This window comes from Manduca sexta, chromosome 22 (genome assembly GCF_014839805.1).
Source record: "Manduca sexta isolate Smith_Timp_Sample1 chromosome 22, JHU_Msex_v1.0, whole genome shotgun sequence".
Taxonomy (NCBI): Eukaryota; Metazoa; Arthropoda; class Insecta; order Lepidoptera; family Sphingidae; genus Manduca; species Manduca sexta.
Window position 1 is genome coordinate 1,230,625 of NC_051136.1, and position 19,629 is coordinate 1,250,253.

Here is a 19,629-nt window from a genome sequence, read left to right on the forward strand (position 1 = left end):
ATGACTGGATTTAATCATTTCCTAACTCAGTTTTGCATAATATCAAGGCGGTTCTCAAATATCGAAAAATGTCCTTAATCCCCTAAGTTAATAATGAATTAAATATTTACTATTTTTAGAATTAGGAGGTGCGTCTCGAATTTTCTTAGTTCGGAATGCAATTTACGATGTCCGCCCACGTTTCGCGGCAGGTTATTTCTGATCAAGAGATGGCGCGCCCGTGTTCTATTTGCGCGCCGCGGCATCGCGGTAGTGCCAGTAAAGGGAAACCTCCGCTGACTCATTCATACTGTTAGTTTCAAAGTATAAGCATTGTAAATCGCATTATTAGCCTCAGTTGCTACATTATGAGTGGAAATTAATTTACGGTACTAGTACTGAGACTCTAGATCCCTGAAAATTCAAGCAGGATAAGCCATACTTATATTGTTACTCAACTTTTGCTATTATATAATATACTTACTTCAGTATTGTGTCAGTCAGTATTGTGCAATATAGTGACAAAAAGGCTTTAAGACATTCAGGGACAACAGAAGAATATAGCTTACAAATATCATAGTCAAATTCAGTTACCACTATATAAAACAGTGAAGATAATATTATCGCCAGGCTGGCAGCTGGGGTGAGAGTAACAATAATCTGTACTGAAAGTACTAGGGCCTACATTATAACGGCCGTTCTGGCCGACCCGCAGCGGCGGCCGCTCCTCCGCGCATCGCGTGCTCAGTGCTTACGGAAAATTCCTTTCCTGAAACTTTGCACACGCGGCCACAGTACACCAAATACCTTTGTTATTACTCAGTACACCAGAAACGGATTCCAGGTGAAATGTAAATACACATATTAAATTTAAACCTCGCCCACGTGGCGTGTCCGTGCCGTTGCCGTTTTTTGAATCAAAACACGTTATTTTCTTTGTGAGCTTTAAAAATAAATTTTATTTTAATTTCTGATCACGAGAATTGGAGTAATGAAACAGTAAAATGTTAAGGGTAGATGAAAAACAACTGTAAAGTTTTCCGCGTACGCGGCAGCGGCGAGCACTCGTAGGTACAGCCTCAATGCGGAACATAAGATTCGATTATTACACGTGCTAAATTATTTTATTGCTTGCTATCATCTCTGTAATGGGTAGTTAAGAAATATTCAAATGTAATGTTTTACTAGATACTTTTTTCTCTTCATTTTAAAAGCAAAGCAGAGAGGAGACTGGAGATGTAGGGTCATAGGTAAAACTCAATTTGGCAACTAAGTCAAGAAAATATATGTTATATAAAAGAATATTTAATTTACATTGGACACTGACTTCAGAAATTATTTAATGTGCATAAAAACATGATAGAATCACAAATAGAGAAGCAATGTACATTGCTTGTGTATAGGTACTTGTATAATATTAATATTTTTTTTGGTTTTAATGGTTTTGGAGGCGGTTTTATTTTTTGTTAACTTATTATTTTATTAAGTTCCGTAAATATATCGAAGTACTACGAAACGAACCTTAGAACAGTTCGCTCGCTATGCAACGCCAACTCATCCAAGAAACAACACACAGCACTTTGAATTACAAAATAACTCAATTCGTTGCGTTGGCATCAAATGGTCCCGTAGTGTCTGGAGTAATTACTTACGGCATTTCTTCGGCAGTTTATTTAGTTTGAGTCCTCAGGTGCTGAAAACTTAACACAAGCCGTAGTCTGCAAATTGAGCAATGATTACAAAATTTGCGAAAGTTGATCTAATTTCAAATTAAACAAAATAAACTTATTTTAAATGTGTAGTGCGTTCCGATTTCGTATTTAGGTTATGACACGTTAACCTCAATTTAAAAATAACTTTAAAGTAGTGCATAATATTGTTAGAAGTCACTACCTGAAACATAAAACAGGATAGAATTCTAAACATAAATTATTGGGGAAAAGAAAGTATTAATTTATTTTTTCTGGTTGGTTGTTAGAATCGTTAACGCGGTATATATGATAATGACATACCGAGCGATAAACTTACCTATAGTAGGGATAATCCATTCCCATATTTTTTTAGTTTTCTATTAACATGAACGATTGTCAAAAGACACCTTAGCTACGGCCCCAGTAGATAGGGCTGATCGAAATTGTCACAACTGGCCAATAACCCGTAGCATCTCCATATTCGTTTCATCACAAATCATTGCCTACCACTAATTTTTTAAACTACTTGCGGGTAGTAGCTACTAATACTACTTACACTTACATACCTAGAAGGATCTTACACTATTTAGCTACAAGACGTGTTTATAGGCTAAACACATACTGCCATTTTCTATAAACGACCCTAATCGTTTTTCAAATCCATCGCAAAAATGAACCAATCAGAAACAACAGAACAAAGTTTTGTCAAACTTAATTGAGAGATTACATATTTTAACTGGATAAACTAATTGATAAAGATAACGATAGCGCTGAAGAAAAACAACACGAAGAAAGCTGCATACCCAAGTTGTCAATAAGAATTTTGAGGGTATGTGAAATCTGTCAATAAAAGCACCAGGGCAATCTGGTGAAATAAGGCCTATTCCCTCTCAGTAGTAGAGGAGGCCCGTTACCCAGCAGTAGAACAGTATATAATACAGGGCTATTTTTAGTATATCGAATCTTGGGATCAAATCATGATAAGGCTTGGCATTGTTTATTAAAACGGTAATAATTCCATTAAAATGTCAACCCGAGTTACGCCTCAGTGCGAGTCTCCAAGACTCATTTACAGGAATGTGTCTCAGTTCAGGATCTTTGATCTCGGTTACTCACCGTTATCTTTTTTTCCGTTTTACGATTCTAAACATGAGAATGGGGAATTGTTGGCGCCATTTCAAACGGAAATTGTGTGAATATTTGGAATTCTAATACACATGATAATATTTGTACTAAATACGCACCTGGTTAGTAATGAAGTAAATTCGTTTTGTTTATATGAGTTTCATTATTGACCGGTGAATAAGCGAATTCTCTATGGAATATTATGAACTGTTTCTAAGGATCTTTGACAAATTCATTCATAGCCAGCGCTACCTACCAGTAAATGTAGATGGAGACTTCCCCGCCCTCAGACTCACCACTACAACTCCTGTAAGCCAGGATCAGCAGTGGCACGCATTTTATGACACCAAGCGGTGAAGCTCGGCGAGTCTCAGGGAACAGATTTTTTTTTATCCCGCATCGAAATTTATCAAATACAAAGATAGAAAGAGGTTAGAATTATTAATTGTCCACTTCCCTCCATAGCAAAACGGGAGACAAAATAATGCATAAATGTATGTGATAGCCGGCAAAGAACTTGGCACTCACGTGGTAGAATTTTAGAACGTTAGACCTCTACACTTACAGTCGGCCACAAAAATAGCAGAACATTTTTTTTCTACTAATTTCAAGCGGTATACTTTTTTCTTTATCTATCTTCTTCTTCTATCTTCTATCTATACTTATAATAAATCTGTAGAGAGGTCAATTCTGTACATGAAATATATTTCCAAAATAACTATCAGGGGGTGATTAGGGATCGATACTGATGCCAAAAATGCAATTAGTAAAATTTTTGTCTGTCTGTCTGTCTGTCTGTCTGTCTATCTGTCTGTCTGTCTGTCTGTCTGTCTGTCTGTCTGTCTGTCTGTCTGTCTGTCTGTCTGTCTGTCTGTCTGTCTGTATAACCGTTATAGAAACAAAAACTACTCGACGGATTTTAACGAAACTTGGTACAATTATTTGTCATACTCCTGTGCTGGTTATAGTATACTTTTCATCACGCTACAATTAATAGGAGCAGAGCAGTGAAGGGAAATGTTGGGAAAACGGGAGAAGTTACTCCATTTTTTAAGCTTCCGTCGCGTGTGCAAGCTTAATGGTTAAAGCTACACAGAAATCATGTATGACGGAAATGTTCTCCTTAAAATTATGTAAAAATATCCCACGACAGCATATGTCTATCTTTTATGGTTGACTCACAATAACACGTGTAACTCCCGATAGCTTAGCAGTTCGAAGCTTTCTCATTATATTTGTCTACTCTTACGTTTATAACACTCTTAGTCATCCCTCATAAAAAAGTTAACATTATTAAATATTCCATAAAAAAGAATCATAGAAATCGGTATACAAACACCAAAGTTATACATGAAATACGCTAATAATAAGCCTTCATGCGTGAATACTGAATCATGCTATAAGGATTATTTTTGTATATATATAAGGTCGCGAACGCACAGGCAGGCGGCTTGCTTGGCACCTAGAGGCTAGCGAATCACCTAGCTCGAACGTTCGCGACCGGTTCCATTTTTGAAGTCCGAAATCCACGCGGGCGAAGCTGCGAGCGGAAGCTAGTCTAAAATAAACCCTTTTAAACCTGTATTTATTAATAAAAAAAATGTTGATAGGAACGGTAAAGTTTACACGATTTTAAATTTTGAGTGTCCTACTTTTGTGTCCGACTACAAAAACCCCCCCATCACGGTATCAAGAGGTTAAGTTGTTTGTAGACTTCTAGATAAGCTTTTACCTAGTACGCGCCACGGAAGCCCGTTGCAACATCCAGAATTTCAATTCATTAACTCAGGACAATAAAACAAAACATAACGGGAAACGTATTTCAGTTGTTCATTTTATTATAAATTAATTAATATTTACAAATAAAAACTTACAAATTAAAACAATGTACCGTTGTCAAAACTGAGGGAAGTAATTCTGAAGGCACTTCTAATACTTTTATAAGTTTAATTTTTATAGTTATTTTATCTGTCAATCAATTTAGAATAGCCATAGAGGTAGTTTAGTTTTAACAGGGCTTGTAAACAGTTTTACTTTGTACCCAGTTTTGTCTGCAGGTTAGGCCATCCCGACCGGGGTAAACACCCTGTAATTTTCAGGCAGTGGATTACCATTGTTGTACGGGAAATTGGAATGAAGCTTTGTTCTTACGTACTATTTTTACGTCTCTACGTTGGTCACTTAAAATTCAATTCAATTTTTTTAATTCGGATCAGAAATTGTATTATAAAGAATGATCAAATCTCTCCCATTTCTTATAGGGAGTGTATTGCCTTGTAAATTGATTCATAATTTGCGAATCATTTTTAAAAGTCACTTTATTTGATATAAAATTGTTGTGTGGCTTTGTTTTTTCAATTAAAACTATTTTTTATTATATTTTGACCATTTTGATAATTAAGTTATCGCAATAAAATCCGAAAAATTGTTTAATTTTAATGTCTAGAATTCGCGTAAACATAAAAAATCATGTAATACCTTCAGAATAGATCCCATTCCGGAGTTACAACGCACTGATTACCTTTCAAGCATATCATCATGATAAGTCAATATATCCTCTGCAACTTGACAAGAGCATTTGCAACTTTTAAACATTACCAACTTTGGATTAATTGACAACAATATTAATATAAATGCTTTATAACTTGTTTAATACCTCAACTATGTGTCCGCAATGGTGTAGTTGCAAGTTGCAAGAAAAATATTATCTCGAACTTTCCTCATCATGAGGCACAGAAAATACTCAATGAGTGATGAAACTGACCTGTTGATTATTATGTTTAAAACTCAAATAACGGTAAAATTATTTAACAATAGCTAAATGAAAGACATTTTTAAGTGACAGAACGAGGTTGGACTCTTACAATGTTTTAAAATTTGATTACTATATTAGTGTCAATTTTCCGTTCTTTACATAGAATGAAACGCTTCTAGTCGAATTTCGGCCACGGCAGCCAATCTCATCGGAGATCAGTCAGGTACGCACGAGATACCGTAGTGCATAAGTGTGCAAGCACACAGTATATATTATAGTGCACAAGTGTGGAAGTACACAGGATATATTATAGTGCACAAGTGTGTGCATAATACACAAGCACTCTCTGTTCCTTCACTCTCATAGTCCGGTGAGACGGCAATCCGACATGACCAGAGAGAGATCAGGCGCAGGACCAACGGCCTTACGTGCTTTCCGAGGCACGGGAGAATCACACCGCCAGCTTCCCGACTGCGAGCTGCGACTGAGTAATTTTTAAGATGGAAAATCCCAGTCATAATTATTTTGGCCTGACCAGGGATTCGAACTCAGGCCCTCAGCGCAGTAGCCGTACTCGTACCGTGTAAGCATTACTATGCTACAAAGGCAGTCTTTACATTACGGAGACCCCAAAGGTCTATCACAAATTGTTGCAATATGATCTAATTTTGGGTTTGTCGCCGCTCCGCATGTATTGGCTATTAGGGTTCCCCACAAGGCAGAGTAGGTAAAACGGATCTTAGGTACAAAGTATATTGGGTTAAAAATAATATTTGTGCCTAATTTAATTCGTGGTATCATAAAGAATGCATACAGATATATAAACTTGGGTGTGAAAAGTATACATTAAAAATGCAGTGCTTATCTATAATAATATTTTAAAAAAGAAATGTTTGTAACTTATGCACCGATTAAGAAAATTCTTTCACTGTTAACTTGTATACTAATAAAATACAAATTCGATCCCGAAAAACTCGACTTAAAGCTTCATATAAATTAATTATTCCCGAATTATTGAAAGTCCGCATCTCGAACAATTTGGTTACTTTAATAACTGTAATATTTTTACCAATTTTTTTTTTTCAAAATAATCTCACCCGTACTTCCTACTCTTTAATCGGCTATTTATAATTTCAATACAAAAAATATTAAAATGTTTTATAAACACCGAATTCTAAAATAAACGAACCAAATAAGACATTATAATATCGATAAATCACTGTGAAAGCCCACCATACGTTCACGTATTAAAATTAAATAAACTCTACTATATACAATGTGGATATACAGCTCATTGGCACGTTTTATAAAAAATATCAGTCGATTATTAAAAAATATTATTACACGAATATCACTATAGTACACGATATTATGCTAGTTTATCGATAATGTGCTCGACACAATGTTCACAATAAAATGGTGTAACTATTTTTGTTTAGGCTGAGTTTAAATGTCTTAAGTACTACAAGCTTTTTAATTTATCAATATCGGCCCTTGAACACATACGTTTTATTGATTTCTTGTAAATGTTAAAATAGTTACTGTTTATCGATAAAATATTGACCAGTATTCATTTTGGTCAAGCTTTAGTAAATCCAATATTATGTCCTAAAAATTTTTTAGGTGTTGACATTTGTTATATTATGTAAAACGTTGCATACATTGGAAATATTGTTATTTTTATCGACAATCATAACTTTCATTAGCATTAATGCTATAATAAAATTTATATAAATTCTTTGTTTAAAAGTGCTGATTTTTATACATATTGTTATTGCTTATTATAAGGCTTTTAATACAAGTAAAAAAAAATGCTGAAAGCATTAACATAAGGCATTATTTGGTCATATTTAGAGCTGTAATTCTCTATGACAAACGTCTATCTCGTTGTCTATGGTCTTATGTTTGTCTGATCAGAATAATTCTTAGACCGTTTCATAATATGAACACATACGTGTTTATTTAAAATATGCTATAGCATAAACGAAAGTTGAGCGGTACGGCGGCACAAATATGACGACAGGCTCGCCCCCGATCACATCATGGGACGGAACACACTTGGCGAAAAGTTTGTGCCCTAGTTGCGCCTCTACATAATATCGTTTCGGGGATAAATGCGTGTAATACATATTTTACATAAATCCGATATCCGATTGCCATAGAGTATACAGACCCATTATCGATATAAAATTGGAAATTCGGTGTCGGACAAGATCAGACTATAACATTAACGAAACGGGATGTTTGTGTTTGATTTAATCAATTTACTGATCCCTCAACTTGTACCTTGACATAAAAAAAAATAATTTATAAACATGTGTAAACTAACGTATATTTCTATAATTATACCTATGGTAAGCTGAAGGGAGAACGTTCGTATTTAGGTAATCTCCACTAATACCCAAAATGTCAGCAATTGTAGGTGAGTTGTCGAGTGGGGCAACAAAGTTAGAGTTGTTATTACGGCGACAAGACCACCTTACTTAATAATAAATAAAGAACAGTCTAAATAATGACCAGCAAGATATCTAATAGTTACCACAATTGTTCCGAACCATTTTCTTTTTATTTCGAACATAAATCGAATTGATCTTAGCACACTACGCAAACATCCCTTTTCACTAACTAAAAATTTAACTAAATTTGTTACAGCTAAACTCAGACTGCGGGTATATTGTACAAAGCCGTTAACCTTTCTAGAAACCCGTGTTCGATACCATCGGCCGTCATGTCGGACCTCACTTCCCGCTCCATATGCCTGGCGTCACCTAGCACCTGAGAATTCTGGACTATCGGACTTGCATACTCCTTCTTCTCTACATGGGTGTAGATCTGCATTTTTCCATCAGTATTCTCAGTCCGCGCGTACACCGGCTTATCGGGTTCTAACGCGTTACGCTGCAGCATCGGTTTAAGTATCGCAAAGTCTCTGTCAGTATCCTCCTCTTTGAAGTCGCCAGGTTGTTTGAACGTCTCCTTGTATTCATTATACACGTCTTTAAACTTATTGTATCCTTCTTGCCTAGTGTCGAACACTTCAACATTGTTTGTATATTCAGAATTAAGTTTGAACTCGCCATTAGTTTGTCCTACGGTGACGTTAGGTGCGCCTTTTTTGGCGTTCTTTTTCGACGGTTTTTGTTTCTTATCGACTTTGAGGATGGTCGGTAGCCTGGTGGTGGACGCGACGGCGATCTTCTTGACCTTGGGCGGTGGTTCTTTGGTGTCCTCCTCTGGCTTTTCTCCCTCTTTCTCCTCCTTGATCTTGGTCTTTTGCTGCTCGAACCTGTTGCGCGCCTTCTCGTGCGTGAGGAAGTGCCGGCGCAAGTCGAACGCGACGCGGAAACACTTGTCGCACTGGTCGCATTTGTACGGCCTGTCGTCTGGTTCAACAAATAAGACAAATTATTTCAGGGAGAACTTATAAAAAAACAAGTCAAATCACTGATTTAGTATCGAGGTTCCGCATAGACATTTTGCAAAAAAACCGGCGTTTTGTATAACATATATAAGCCTAAAGTAGATCACTTTCCTGATCGTCTATGTCTGCTAGCATTCTTTAGTAATCTGGTGAATGAGTTTGGGTGCAATTGGACTAGTTGCTATAGTGATTCAGGGGTTTTTGTAGCGGAAAGGCTTTATAAACAGCTAGTAATGGTATTGTGAGTGTGTATGCGTGTGAGGATGTCGTGGAGCTCACCGGTGTGGGTCCGCATGTGGCTGAGGCGGTAGGAGGAGGCGCGGAAGCTCTTGTTGCAGTACTCGCACTTGTAGTTGCGCTCGCCGGTGTGGATGCGGCGGTGCACGTTCAGCGAGTACTTGCGCGCGAACTCCTTGCCGCAGAACTCACATTTGAAACATTTCTGTGGGAACGTTATTGCCTTATGAGACCCATAAATGACACATGTAGCGTGCTCAAGGACATTCGGAGACGAGTCGAATGTACTTGTAGCGCGCCGCCGTAAACGCGCGAACGGTCCCGACACCGCCCGAACCCAGCAAGTCGCATGTGTATGGCTACGCTATTGGAATAATCCCTCTAAGGAAAAAACATCTAAAAATACCCAAATATATTGGTGCAAGCTCTTGTTAGTCTAAACTTGGCATTGGATGTCGCTAAGCAGTCAGGCAGCCTTAAAAAGCGGCAATAGCCTAGTTGGTTGTGGAACGGACCGCCGAGACGAATGTCCGCAGGTTCAACTCCTAAGGGCACACATCTCTGACTTTTCTAAAATATGATGTGTGTATTCTTAGTGAATTATCGCTTGCTATAACGGTGAAGTAAAACATCGCGAGGAAACCTGCATACTTGAGAAATTCTCTGTAGGAATTTTCGAGAGTGTATGAAGTCTATCAATCCGCACTAGGCCATCTTGGTGGACAAGGCCTAATCCCTCTCAGTAGTAGAGGAGACCCGTGCCCAACAGTGGGACAGTATAACACAGGGCTGATATTATTAAGCAGTCAGGCTATTTACATTATGCTGACCGACCTGTTTGGAGTGTATGGCCTTGTGGTACGTGAGGTCGCTCCACTGCCGGAAGTCTCGTCCGCACACGTCGCACTTGTACGGACGGTCGCCGTTGTGCACGCGACGATGGATCTACAAACAAATATATACATTAGTTAAATCTTTATTAAAGTTTTTTTTGATGATGATTGACCATGAAGGCTGCAAAGTCTTCGAAACGTCAGGAGAAAAATTAAATACAAAAAACCGCGATAGAATCCGAAAATTAGTTTAATTTCAATGACACTATATTTCTTGCCCTTCATGTCTGAACATTACGTTGTCATGACGACTAACGTTTATTCAAACACTACACACATAGAATAAATCAATGTGTTGCACATTCCAGCTTTAGATATCCATGATAGTAAAGGTGATTATGAACAAATATACTGACCTTCAAAGCGCCGGCGGTGTAAAACCCTTTCCCGCAGTCCCGGCACACTTGCTGCCTGCCCCCGTGGGACAGCACGTGGTACAGCAGGCTGCTGCGGTGGTCGAACACGCGGCCGCACTGACCACACGAGTACTTCTTGGTGCCCTTCTTCTTGCTGGTCTTGGTGGTAGGCTGGGACTCTGAAGGTGGTGGCGGGTCTTCAGTCACCATCACATTGTCTGGTATTACATGCTCGTTGTTCACACTCGTGTCCAATATCCGTTGGAGGACTTCCTCTGTGAAGAAATAATGGACGTTATTGCTAACTTCAATCCATTATATCTGATGTGAAGTTAGTAAGGCATTGCATAGGGAATGTCATTTGCATGGGCAATGACAGGAAGCTCAAAGGTAGCCAATCAAGCGTTAGGCTAAATTAGTTTAGGCAAGCCGAGCCAGGTATTTAGACTAGTTTTAAATAAATAAATTTGACAATTTTTTTTTTTACATTATTACTAATAATATGCTCATTAACACAATGATAATATAAAAATTATTTTGTAGTGTTTTGAACACTGCAACCAAAGGTAAGATTGTACTTGGTTTCTCACAAGGAACCGATAAGTTATATTAGAATAAGCTATCCATTGGCTTGGCTATTTACAACTGGTTTAATTTAGTTTCCGTAAAGCTTAAATCAGAATTTGTAGCCAGCTAAGCTAAATTGACTAAGTGCCAAACCTTAAAATTCGCAAGTACCTTTAAGTATCATCTTCATAGCAGGCTGTTCGTGTTCCCTGGGCGGGTTGGTGATCGTCATGGTGTGTGTGGTGTTGGTCTGCGTGTTGGTGTGCGGCGGCGGCACGTTGCACACGGCGCAGTACGCGTCGCCCGGCGCGCACGCCGAGCCGCACGCCGCGCCGCACCCCGCGCCGCACCCCGCGCCGCCGCACGAACCGCCGCACGAACCGCCGCGGAGGTACCTGACCGGAAACATAATATGTTACACATTGTTGGGACGCACACACTTGCGCAGCTAGTGTTGCACGTGCGTAGTTGTGCGAGAACGCTGTGTCACACCGTACCTCTCATATAAAAACGACGTGCGCCTTTGTTAATTTAGTACATCTTCTAATTTGTTACTGTTAACACCTAAGTACGTCGCTGTGTATTAAACGTACTCTGGCACTTTGGAAATACATAATATATTCAGTGCCATCCTTGGAGTTTTATTATCACTAGAGTTGTGAACCCCATACTTCACCACCAACATAACACAACAACTCTACACACATCACCATATATATTACTCATCATCACCATAACTTGTTTTGAGAGAGATTAGATTCCCAGAGAGAGGATTAACGTCAAGCAAGTAGTCAGTGACAAATACTACAATTTTATTTGTATATATAGATATTGAAAAAAAAAAAAAATGTTTTGCATCTTTCGCTCTGTATGGGAATGGTAGAGAATTCTTGATACCTCCTGATGCACACCAACAAGTGTATTTTAATGTAATATTATGAGTGCACATAGTATAAAATTTGCTAGTTCAAAATCGTTATATGGTACCACTATGACAATTACAATCAAATCCAGTTACTATCCAACAATGTATCATTCCTACTGACCAGTGCCTGACGTGGTCCTGGTGCACGTGTCCATTCTCCACGGTGAGATGCGGCAGCAACGCGAGGTCATAGTCGGGGTCCGTGGGGTCGGCCCCAGGGTGCGAGCGATCCGGCTGTTCCGCGTCGACGTCTACCGTCACATGGATCCCCTCCATCAAGTCCTCGGGCTCGCTAAACTCTCCCATATCTTCTAACTGGAAATAGTACATACTGTTAACACAATAAAAAATTGTGAGGGTATTTATGCATTTTTTTCAAACATTTGATAGATAGGGGCAGTTGATCATTGACTCTCGTATGCGTCAGTTGGTTGGTAATATATTAGTAAAAGTATTTCTGTAAAATTAGATTTAATTTAAAACAAAACCGCTTAAGTTTCTAATAATAAATATAGTGTATTAATGAGACAAAAATTATATTCAACTACATTGTACAACCTAGAAAAATTATTTTAAAATCCAGACTCACTTGCCCGGCCAAATAATCAAACCCAAAGTGGTCTATAGCGTAAGTAAACTGCCACCAGAAAAGATAAGGAAGCAACGCAGTGCATTATGCTATAAATCAAACTAAAAATAGTCTCACACACCTTAGTATTTGAATGCGCCTCCTTCACATGAGCCTCGAACTGCTTCTGCTTCCTGAACGTCTTGTTACACTTCGCACAGTTATACAACTCGAGTTTATCCAATGTGTCGTACAAATCCGCCTTGTCAACCGTGTGGGGTTCCTTGTCCATACTCGCCATTGAGTATTGCACCTTATTAGAAGCGTAGTTGAGCGTCTTATCGCTCGACGTGTACAGGATGTGTTTGTCTATGCTTTGGTACACTGTTTTGGGCACTGTGTTTTCTAAAGACAGTTCTACGATTGAGTCTGGCAGTGTTGCTACGTTGTCTACTATACAGGTATTTGTTATCTGGGAAAAATTGTTAAATTATTTATGGATTATATAAAATGTAGGTCCTTATAAAAATAGCACATTACGTTGCCTAGAAAAAAAATATATTTATGAGATCAATTGTAGGCAATTTTATCTGCATTATTGTGGCTTGACCTTAATAAATCATAAAGAAAACTGTAGAACCTTTGGTTGTCCTCATAGGTAACATATTATCTTACCAATCCAATAATAAATATTATTTTACCCCTGCAAAACTGGCTAACAATTCATCAAACAGTATGGTTGTCAGTGATGATCAATTACTGAGTTAGGTCACCTACTCTAGCTGGCTTTGGCTTACCTTAGTATGAGCAGTCACTGATACTAATGTAAAAATTTTCAACAGCCTATCACGTCAAAAGTCAATGCAGCAATGAGACCTTTTTTATTATGGACATTTTTGGGACAGAGTGATCACCGTAAATTTTATTTCTCTAGCTTATGAAGGCAGATGAGCTAATAGCCCACTTGAAGGCAAAGATTCCTCGCGCCATATACATCGAAAATCCAAGGACACAAAGCCGCTGCTTATAGTAAAAACTGATTCTGTCCTCTACTATAAAATACCTTATCTATAGCTAAATCAGGTACAGGGTTGTCTATGATAATGGCTTGCGGCTCGTAGTGCTGCTTCAGGTGGTGGTAGAACTTGAGTTGGTCCTCGCCGTAGAACTCGCCGCACAGCTGGCACAACAGGATCGCACGCACCTGTCGGAAAACATTCCATTTTCATCAAGGTCAATAGTATTAGACTGAATGCCTGCTTTAGACAATTCTGTCTGGAAATCTTTAGAAGACGCATTATGTTCGGCAGTGGACTTTATATGGCTGAGGAAGATAATCGGTCCGCCCAAGTAATTACTAGATCATAGATAAATTAAGGTAACACAGAAAATAATACCATTCGTATTTTGCTACTAAAATGTAAAAACTTGCTAATGTTCAAACTTTCAATACAGGCATAATTTTTATTGGATAGATAAGCTCGTTATTTGATATCCATAGCTTTAGTTTAAATATGTTTCTATTTTTGATCGATCACGAAAATGGACCAATCAGAATAAAGTATTTTTGAATGATTTATTTTGATTGGTTTCTTCTCAGGATCGAATCGAAGACTAAGATTAGGTTTGTTTATTAAAAATGGTAAAATTAGAATATCCTTACCTCATGCGTGATATGATGAGTGTCCTCCGGCAGCTGTTCCTGATGCTGCACAGCAGTCACGAAGTTGTCCGGAAGGATCTCTTCATGCTGCACATCTTCGTTGCAGTTAATAACTACTATACCCTGGAATTTGAATTTGAAATTTATTTTTACTACAGATCAAACATTCTCAGTGAGTCCCAATACATAAGAATAATAGGGTTTTTTTTTAATTGTAATAGTGATGGAATCACGCTATAGTCAACTTTATCTTCAGCAATCACTTACCATCACATACGTGACTTATTGGCAAACTTTTATTAATAGTATAGACTACTTCGGTGTAGTTGTATTATGAGTGCGGTACACCGTTCTGAGGTCCTGGGTTAAAATCTCGGGTCGGGCAAAGTGGTATGGGGTTTTTCTGCTCAATGTCAGCTCGTAATCACGAATTTGTGCCCGATATGGCAATAGGCTTACCCTGTGGGGGACCCCTATATTATCACGCTATGGTACGGAATAAACTTGCGAAAAGTGGGTGCTGTGGTTGCATTCCTGGAGATACAAGGCGTGATATGTGTGAGAGTTGATTGTCTCTTACCTGTTGTGGTGTACTACTGCCGTTGTTCTTCTTAAGCTTTCTAGATATCCTCTTCTTGTGCGGCAAGCTCTTCTTGTTGTGCTGCTTGTGCTGCGCGGGGGACGCGCCCGGGCCCAGCTCCAATACTGAACTGTCAGATTCTCCTAGCATCGGCGTGTCATCCTGAAACACGTATGAAAGCTATAAGCGTTTCTAGTGATGCAGATTAATCATATTATATCTTATCGTTATCAGCTCCTAACCCCACCTTAATGTCAAATATTTTTATTTAAGACTGGCAGAACTTTAACAATATCAATATTAGCCCAGTCTGGACTTTGTGCTCGATATAGCGATAGAATGGAGACCAATAATGACCACCATGACCATGGTCATAGAAACCGGGGCATGCCTTCAATGAGGTGGACCAAGGACCTGGTCCACGTGGCGGGATGAAGCTAGACGAGGACTAAACTGGACAAAACAACTTAGTGTGCATTGCAAGAGGCCTACACTCAGTGTTGGGTGAGTATATAGGCTGAAGAAGAGAAACTAGACACGTCTTTTATCCGGTCATAGGGTGAAACACACTTGGTGAAATGTGGGTGTCTTGGATGCACCTTTGCCTACCACTTCGGGGTACAGGGAACGGTATGTATGAAATTTAAACATACATATTATTTCTCTCGATTAAGCTTACCTTTAGCGGCACTACGGTCTTAGTTTTGTTGTTGAACCAGGCGGTTTCCTGGCATCTCTTCATCTCCTGCAGCGGCGGCAGAGGAGGCAGCGTGGGCACGTGGACTACTATACTTTCTGGCTGATCCTGGAAAGCAGAAATCAATATTTAGATTGGATATAAACTCCCTAACTACACCGAATTTATTAACAACCGTTTTCAATAAATGATGTAGATATCGCTTTTTAGATCCTTTTTATACTAAAATAGGTCAAAGAAGTCTTTAATATTTTGTGCGTACCATTTCAATACATAATAAAAAATGTAAGATTATAAACACAACTGCAACAACAGATAACACATCCAAACCGCAGGCTGCTAAATTTGTATTGAACTAGGCCTTGCTTTATTGTCATGTCATTAAACACCCTAACCTAATAAGAACAACTTTTGGCTAAACATTAACCTAAACATACAAAATTGCTCCTAAAAATCATAAATATCGGTTTTGCATGGCAATGTTATCGCCTTGGTGGAGCCGGCCAATTTATGGAACAAGCAAAACTGTGTGTAACCTCACTGTACTTTTCAAATAAAAGATGTTCAAAGGCCTATAAATTAGTACTCCATTCGGTAGCCCTTAATCAAACAGGCCAGCATAATTGTGTATTGTAGACAGGTTCTCAACTCTTGTGAGTCAACAGTTGACACTCTGTCCGAACTTTACTCCACTTTTCGTCTAATTGAGTGGAGTTACTTTGTTAAGTAGATATAAAAAATAGCGACAAATACAGCCAATACTACCCAAATATCTAACAAGCGGCCATTTTTGATAGTTTCCAGCTAAAAGAAGTGAATTTCTAATAAATACCTCTTACCAAAGACTGCGCATTGAAAAGCCTCATGGACCCGTCGAGTATGACAGATGCATCCACGTCACTTCTGACTGTCTGCACTTTGTGATGGGGCTGGTGGTGGGAAGCGCGAGAATGTTGGGCCAACTGGGCCACGATGGCCGCGATCTTGCTGTCCGAGTCCAGTAGCTCTTCGCCCCATTGTCCTTCGGGAACCGGCTCGCCAACTGGTACTTGTCTGAAAAACATTATTCTTATCTGAAATATATTGTTGAAAGGTGGAATTTTCTAAAAGGGAACCCGACACATATTTGTATTAATATGCGTAAATGCCATTTATGCATATTATAATTAGATTCTACAAGAATTACATGAACCCTTCACCACTTCTTGTTGGTGATATCAGATATATCTTACACCCAACTGCTCAGTTACCATGCACATATGATCAAAAACCCACAATTTATTTGCATCGATGAGTCATGTCCAGTGATCAGCCAGTGTACCCTACACAACAGACCGGCCTGATTATTGATAATGTCCGTGCAATAATCTTGTTGGATTACATCACGCTTGGACTACAATATAATTACCATTAGGGACAATGATGACAATTTGCTGTCAGTTTAAAAAATGAGTAACCTTATAATGTCTAGAGAGTTAGTTGACATGACCTATTTGTTGCGCTTCAGTGCTGTTAAAGGATCTATTGTAAGACATTGATCTTAAGCCCAGATAATTAGTATAACTAATATTGTTTTACTACAATAAGATCTAATAAAAAATAGAACTATTAAGAATAGTTAAAGATTAAGGATCTAATAAAGAATAGTTGTCAGAAGTCAATTTTTACTTGGCAATCAAATTTTACTGTGTAACAATCACAATAAGCGGACTTCTGAAAATGTCGAAGTTTGCAGATAATGCATGGCTTCAGCACCATCTAAATAGTGTGAACAACTTGTTGCCAATATATTATTCTTGCTAATCTAAACTTAGCGTACTCTGATATAGGTTGTGTTGACACTTACTTTCTTATACCAATAATCATTACCTGCACATTTGTGTAGTGAAGTTCTGCGTGTGCATGACTGTGACTCTCCCACCATCATCTTGTACATTGAGAGCCAGCGGGTTGGTGTTCACATGCACTGGCTGTGGACAGAAATCACATTATATAACATCAACAACATGAAATATTAATGACATAAGCATACTGTATAGTTTGAATAATGTAGTGTCATATCTAAATTATACAGAATACATAAAAAGACACTTAGTATCAAAAATGTTTAAGGACTTCAAAAATAGATGATTCCCAGATCTACTTATTGGAAGCGGCCTGCATCCAGCAAGCTCCTGTGACTTTTATTAGGTCATCTAGAAAAATATTATTAACATAATGCCAACACCAGTTGAGAGATGTTTTAATCAATATTATAGATGGATAATGTAGTTATTATCTAGTAAGTTTGGAGTGGCAGGATTAAAAAATGTTGCCACACAAGTATTGACCCAACACATTGTTTATAATATTTATTATTACTACAGGATATCATCAATCACTTATAAATAGTGGTTCTTAAAACACAAAAAATAAAAGAACAAATCCAATATTTCATAAATTATAAAAAATAAAACATGAGTACCTATTGTCTTTTTAGATAACATACTTAAAATTGGAACGAGTAATCTTTAAGGCATTGAGGCCATTATCTATTTAGCCCAATATGTAATACTCATTCACATCCTTGTGACAATTTTGCGACACTAAAACACATATTTCAACACATACAAGTGAATGCAACATCTTATAAAATAGTCAAGGCTGTCACAATAGTAATTGAATAAATACATAATATTCATATCTACATTTTTTTTATCTTACTAGTCATACTAATTTTATAAATTAGAAAGTTGTAAAAAGATTTGGATGTCTGTTAAAAATAAATGCACAAACAGCTGAACAAATTTGGATACAATTTGGCAACCGGGTAGACCATGTCCTAAAATAAAAATATTATTCTGGTAATTTACTCCCATCAGAAATATTTGAATTTTTAATCAAATTTTTAAGTTGATAGCACTTTTGATCATTACAACGATTTAGGGAATTTTGTAGGGTGAAAGGCTTTTCACACAAGCAAAGCTGGATGCAACAGCTAGTACTGCATAAAATGTGGACACAACACAAATTATGTATTGTGACAAAATGTCATTGTATTACAGTACTTATGGGACTGTTCCAGAAATGTTATGGTTAGTAACATTACAAGTAAATACTGTGTATGGTGTGTTACTGACTTTCACCTCAGTCTGACACAACAATGATTAAGAGGGTAAACACAAGAGCAATTTTTATGAAGTGTTTTCATTTTCACAGACTCCATAACACAATAAACATTACATGAGCAGACTATTTTGCTTAAACTGTTTTAATAAGTAGTGTCATCAACAGATATTGAGTTTTCAAGGGATATTGTTATAATTCATTCAATTCAACGCTTAAAAACATCTAATTGGTAAGAGTTTATATTTTGGGTTTTACATACCACAGTGTAAAGGTAATCAAGAAAATACTGTAAACAATAAAGTCATAAACAAAACTATCTACTTTCAACATACACATCTGATTAGACACACTAATACAAAAAATACTACTGGTGTTAAACATGAAAAGTGGGTTACATAATAATCTATTTTTTTATACTTTTTCCTCAGAATATGGTACACAGCATGCAAAATTCAGATCTACCATTAAAAAATATGCCCTATTTTGGATAGACTAAGGTAGCACTTCCGTTTTCATTGAAGTGGCACAACCGAAAACAAATTTTGTGACTAGAAATAAACGGTTCGTGTCTGAATTACAAACAACTTATTTATTTTACCTAAAACACGAATTTTAACAAAGGCCCGCATCTAACGCGTCGACATTACAAAACTAACGTACCTGGCTTGCCTGATGAGAATTTATATACTGGTTGACTGCCTCGTCCATCTTGTCCTCCAAGAGATGAGTACCCACGTTCCTCATGTTTGTAATTTTTAAAAAAACACTTGTGTTTATTTCATATTTTCAACTAAATAGTGGTTAGGTTAGTTCGCTTGACAGCTGTAAGCTTTCAAGGTCACCAATTTTGATTATTTTTTACATTAACGCTAAAATATTTACTATGTCTATATATACAATTACGTATTCTATATGTAATTAAATAATATTTTGTACGTCATTACATTTTATTTTCATATCATAATTAAAAAACGACAACTTTAAACCGTATGGGATAAAAATAGTGATGGGATTGTGGTTTGCGCCATGAGAATTACGATTGTGGTTTGTCCGATTTCAAGTCA

The 19,629-nt window shown here is 37.6% G+C and overlaps 1 protein-coding gene across 1 annotated transcript; it reads right to left on the reverse strand.

The window, feature by feature from the left end:
• Positions 1-4,601: 4,601 nt before the first annotated feature.
• On the reverse strand, positions 4,602-19,592 carry LOC115445266. The gene is made up of 14 exons (XM_030171485.2): positions 19,226-19,592; positions 17,327-17,427; positions 16,297-16,510; positions 15,440-15,565; positions 14,761-14,922; positions 14,181-14,303; positions 13,581-13,721; positions 12,660-12,989; positions 12,071-12,264; positions 11,196-11,419; positions 10,458-10,732; positions 10,043-10,153; positions 9,251-9,413; positions 4,602-8,933 (listed from the first exon to the last, which is right to left on the reverse strand). Exons 1-14 carry the CDS (start codon positions 19,307-19,309, stop codon positions 8,209-8,211), a joined length of 2,973 nt encoding a protein of 990 aa, XP_030027345.1. The 5' UTR covers positions 19,310-19,592; the 3' UTR covers positions 4,602-8,208.
• Between the last annotated feature and the right edge of the window lie 37 nt (positions 19,593-19,629).

Excerpts from the sequence above, each read along its gene's own strand:
- LOC115445266 (XM_030171485.2), bottom strand. The coding sequence starts at position 19,309 with ATGAGGAACGTGGGTACTCATCTCTTGGAGGACAAGATGGACGAGGCA. Across the intron at positions 10,154-10,457 it reads ACACCGCCGGCGCTTTGAAG|ATCCATCGTCGCGTGCACAA; the intron begins GTCAGTATATTT and ends ATTTGTTTGTAG. Across the intron at positions 9,414-10,042 it reads AGGCCATACACTCCAAACAG|AAATGTTTCAAATGTGAGTT; the intron begins GTCGGTCAGCAT and ends ACGTTCCCACAG.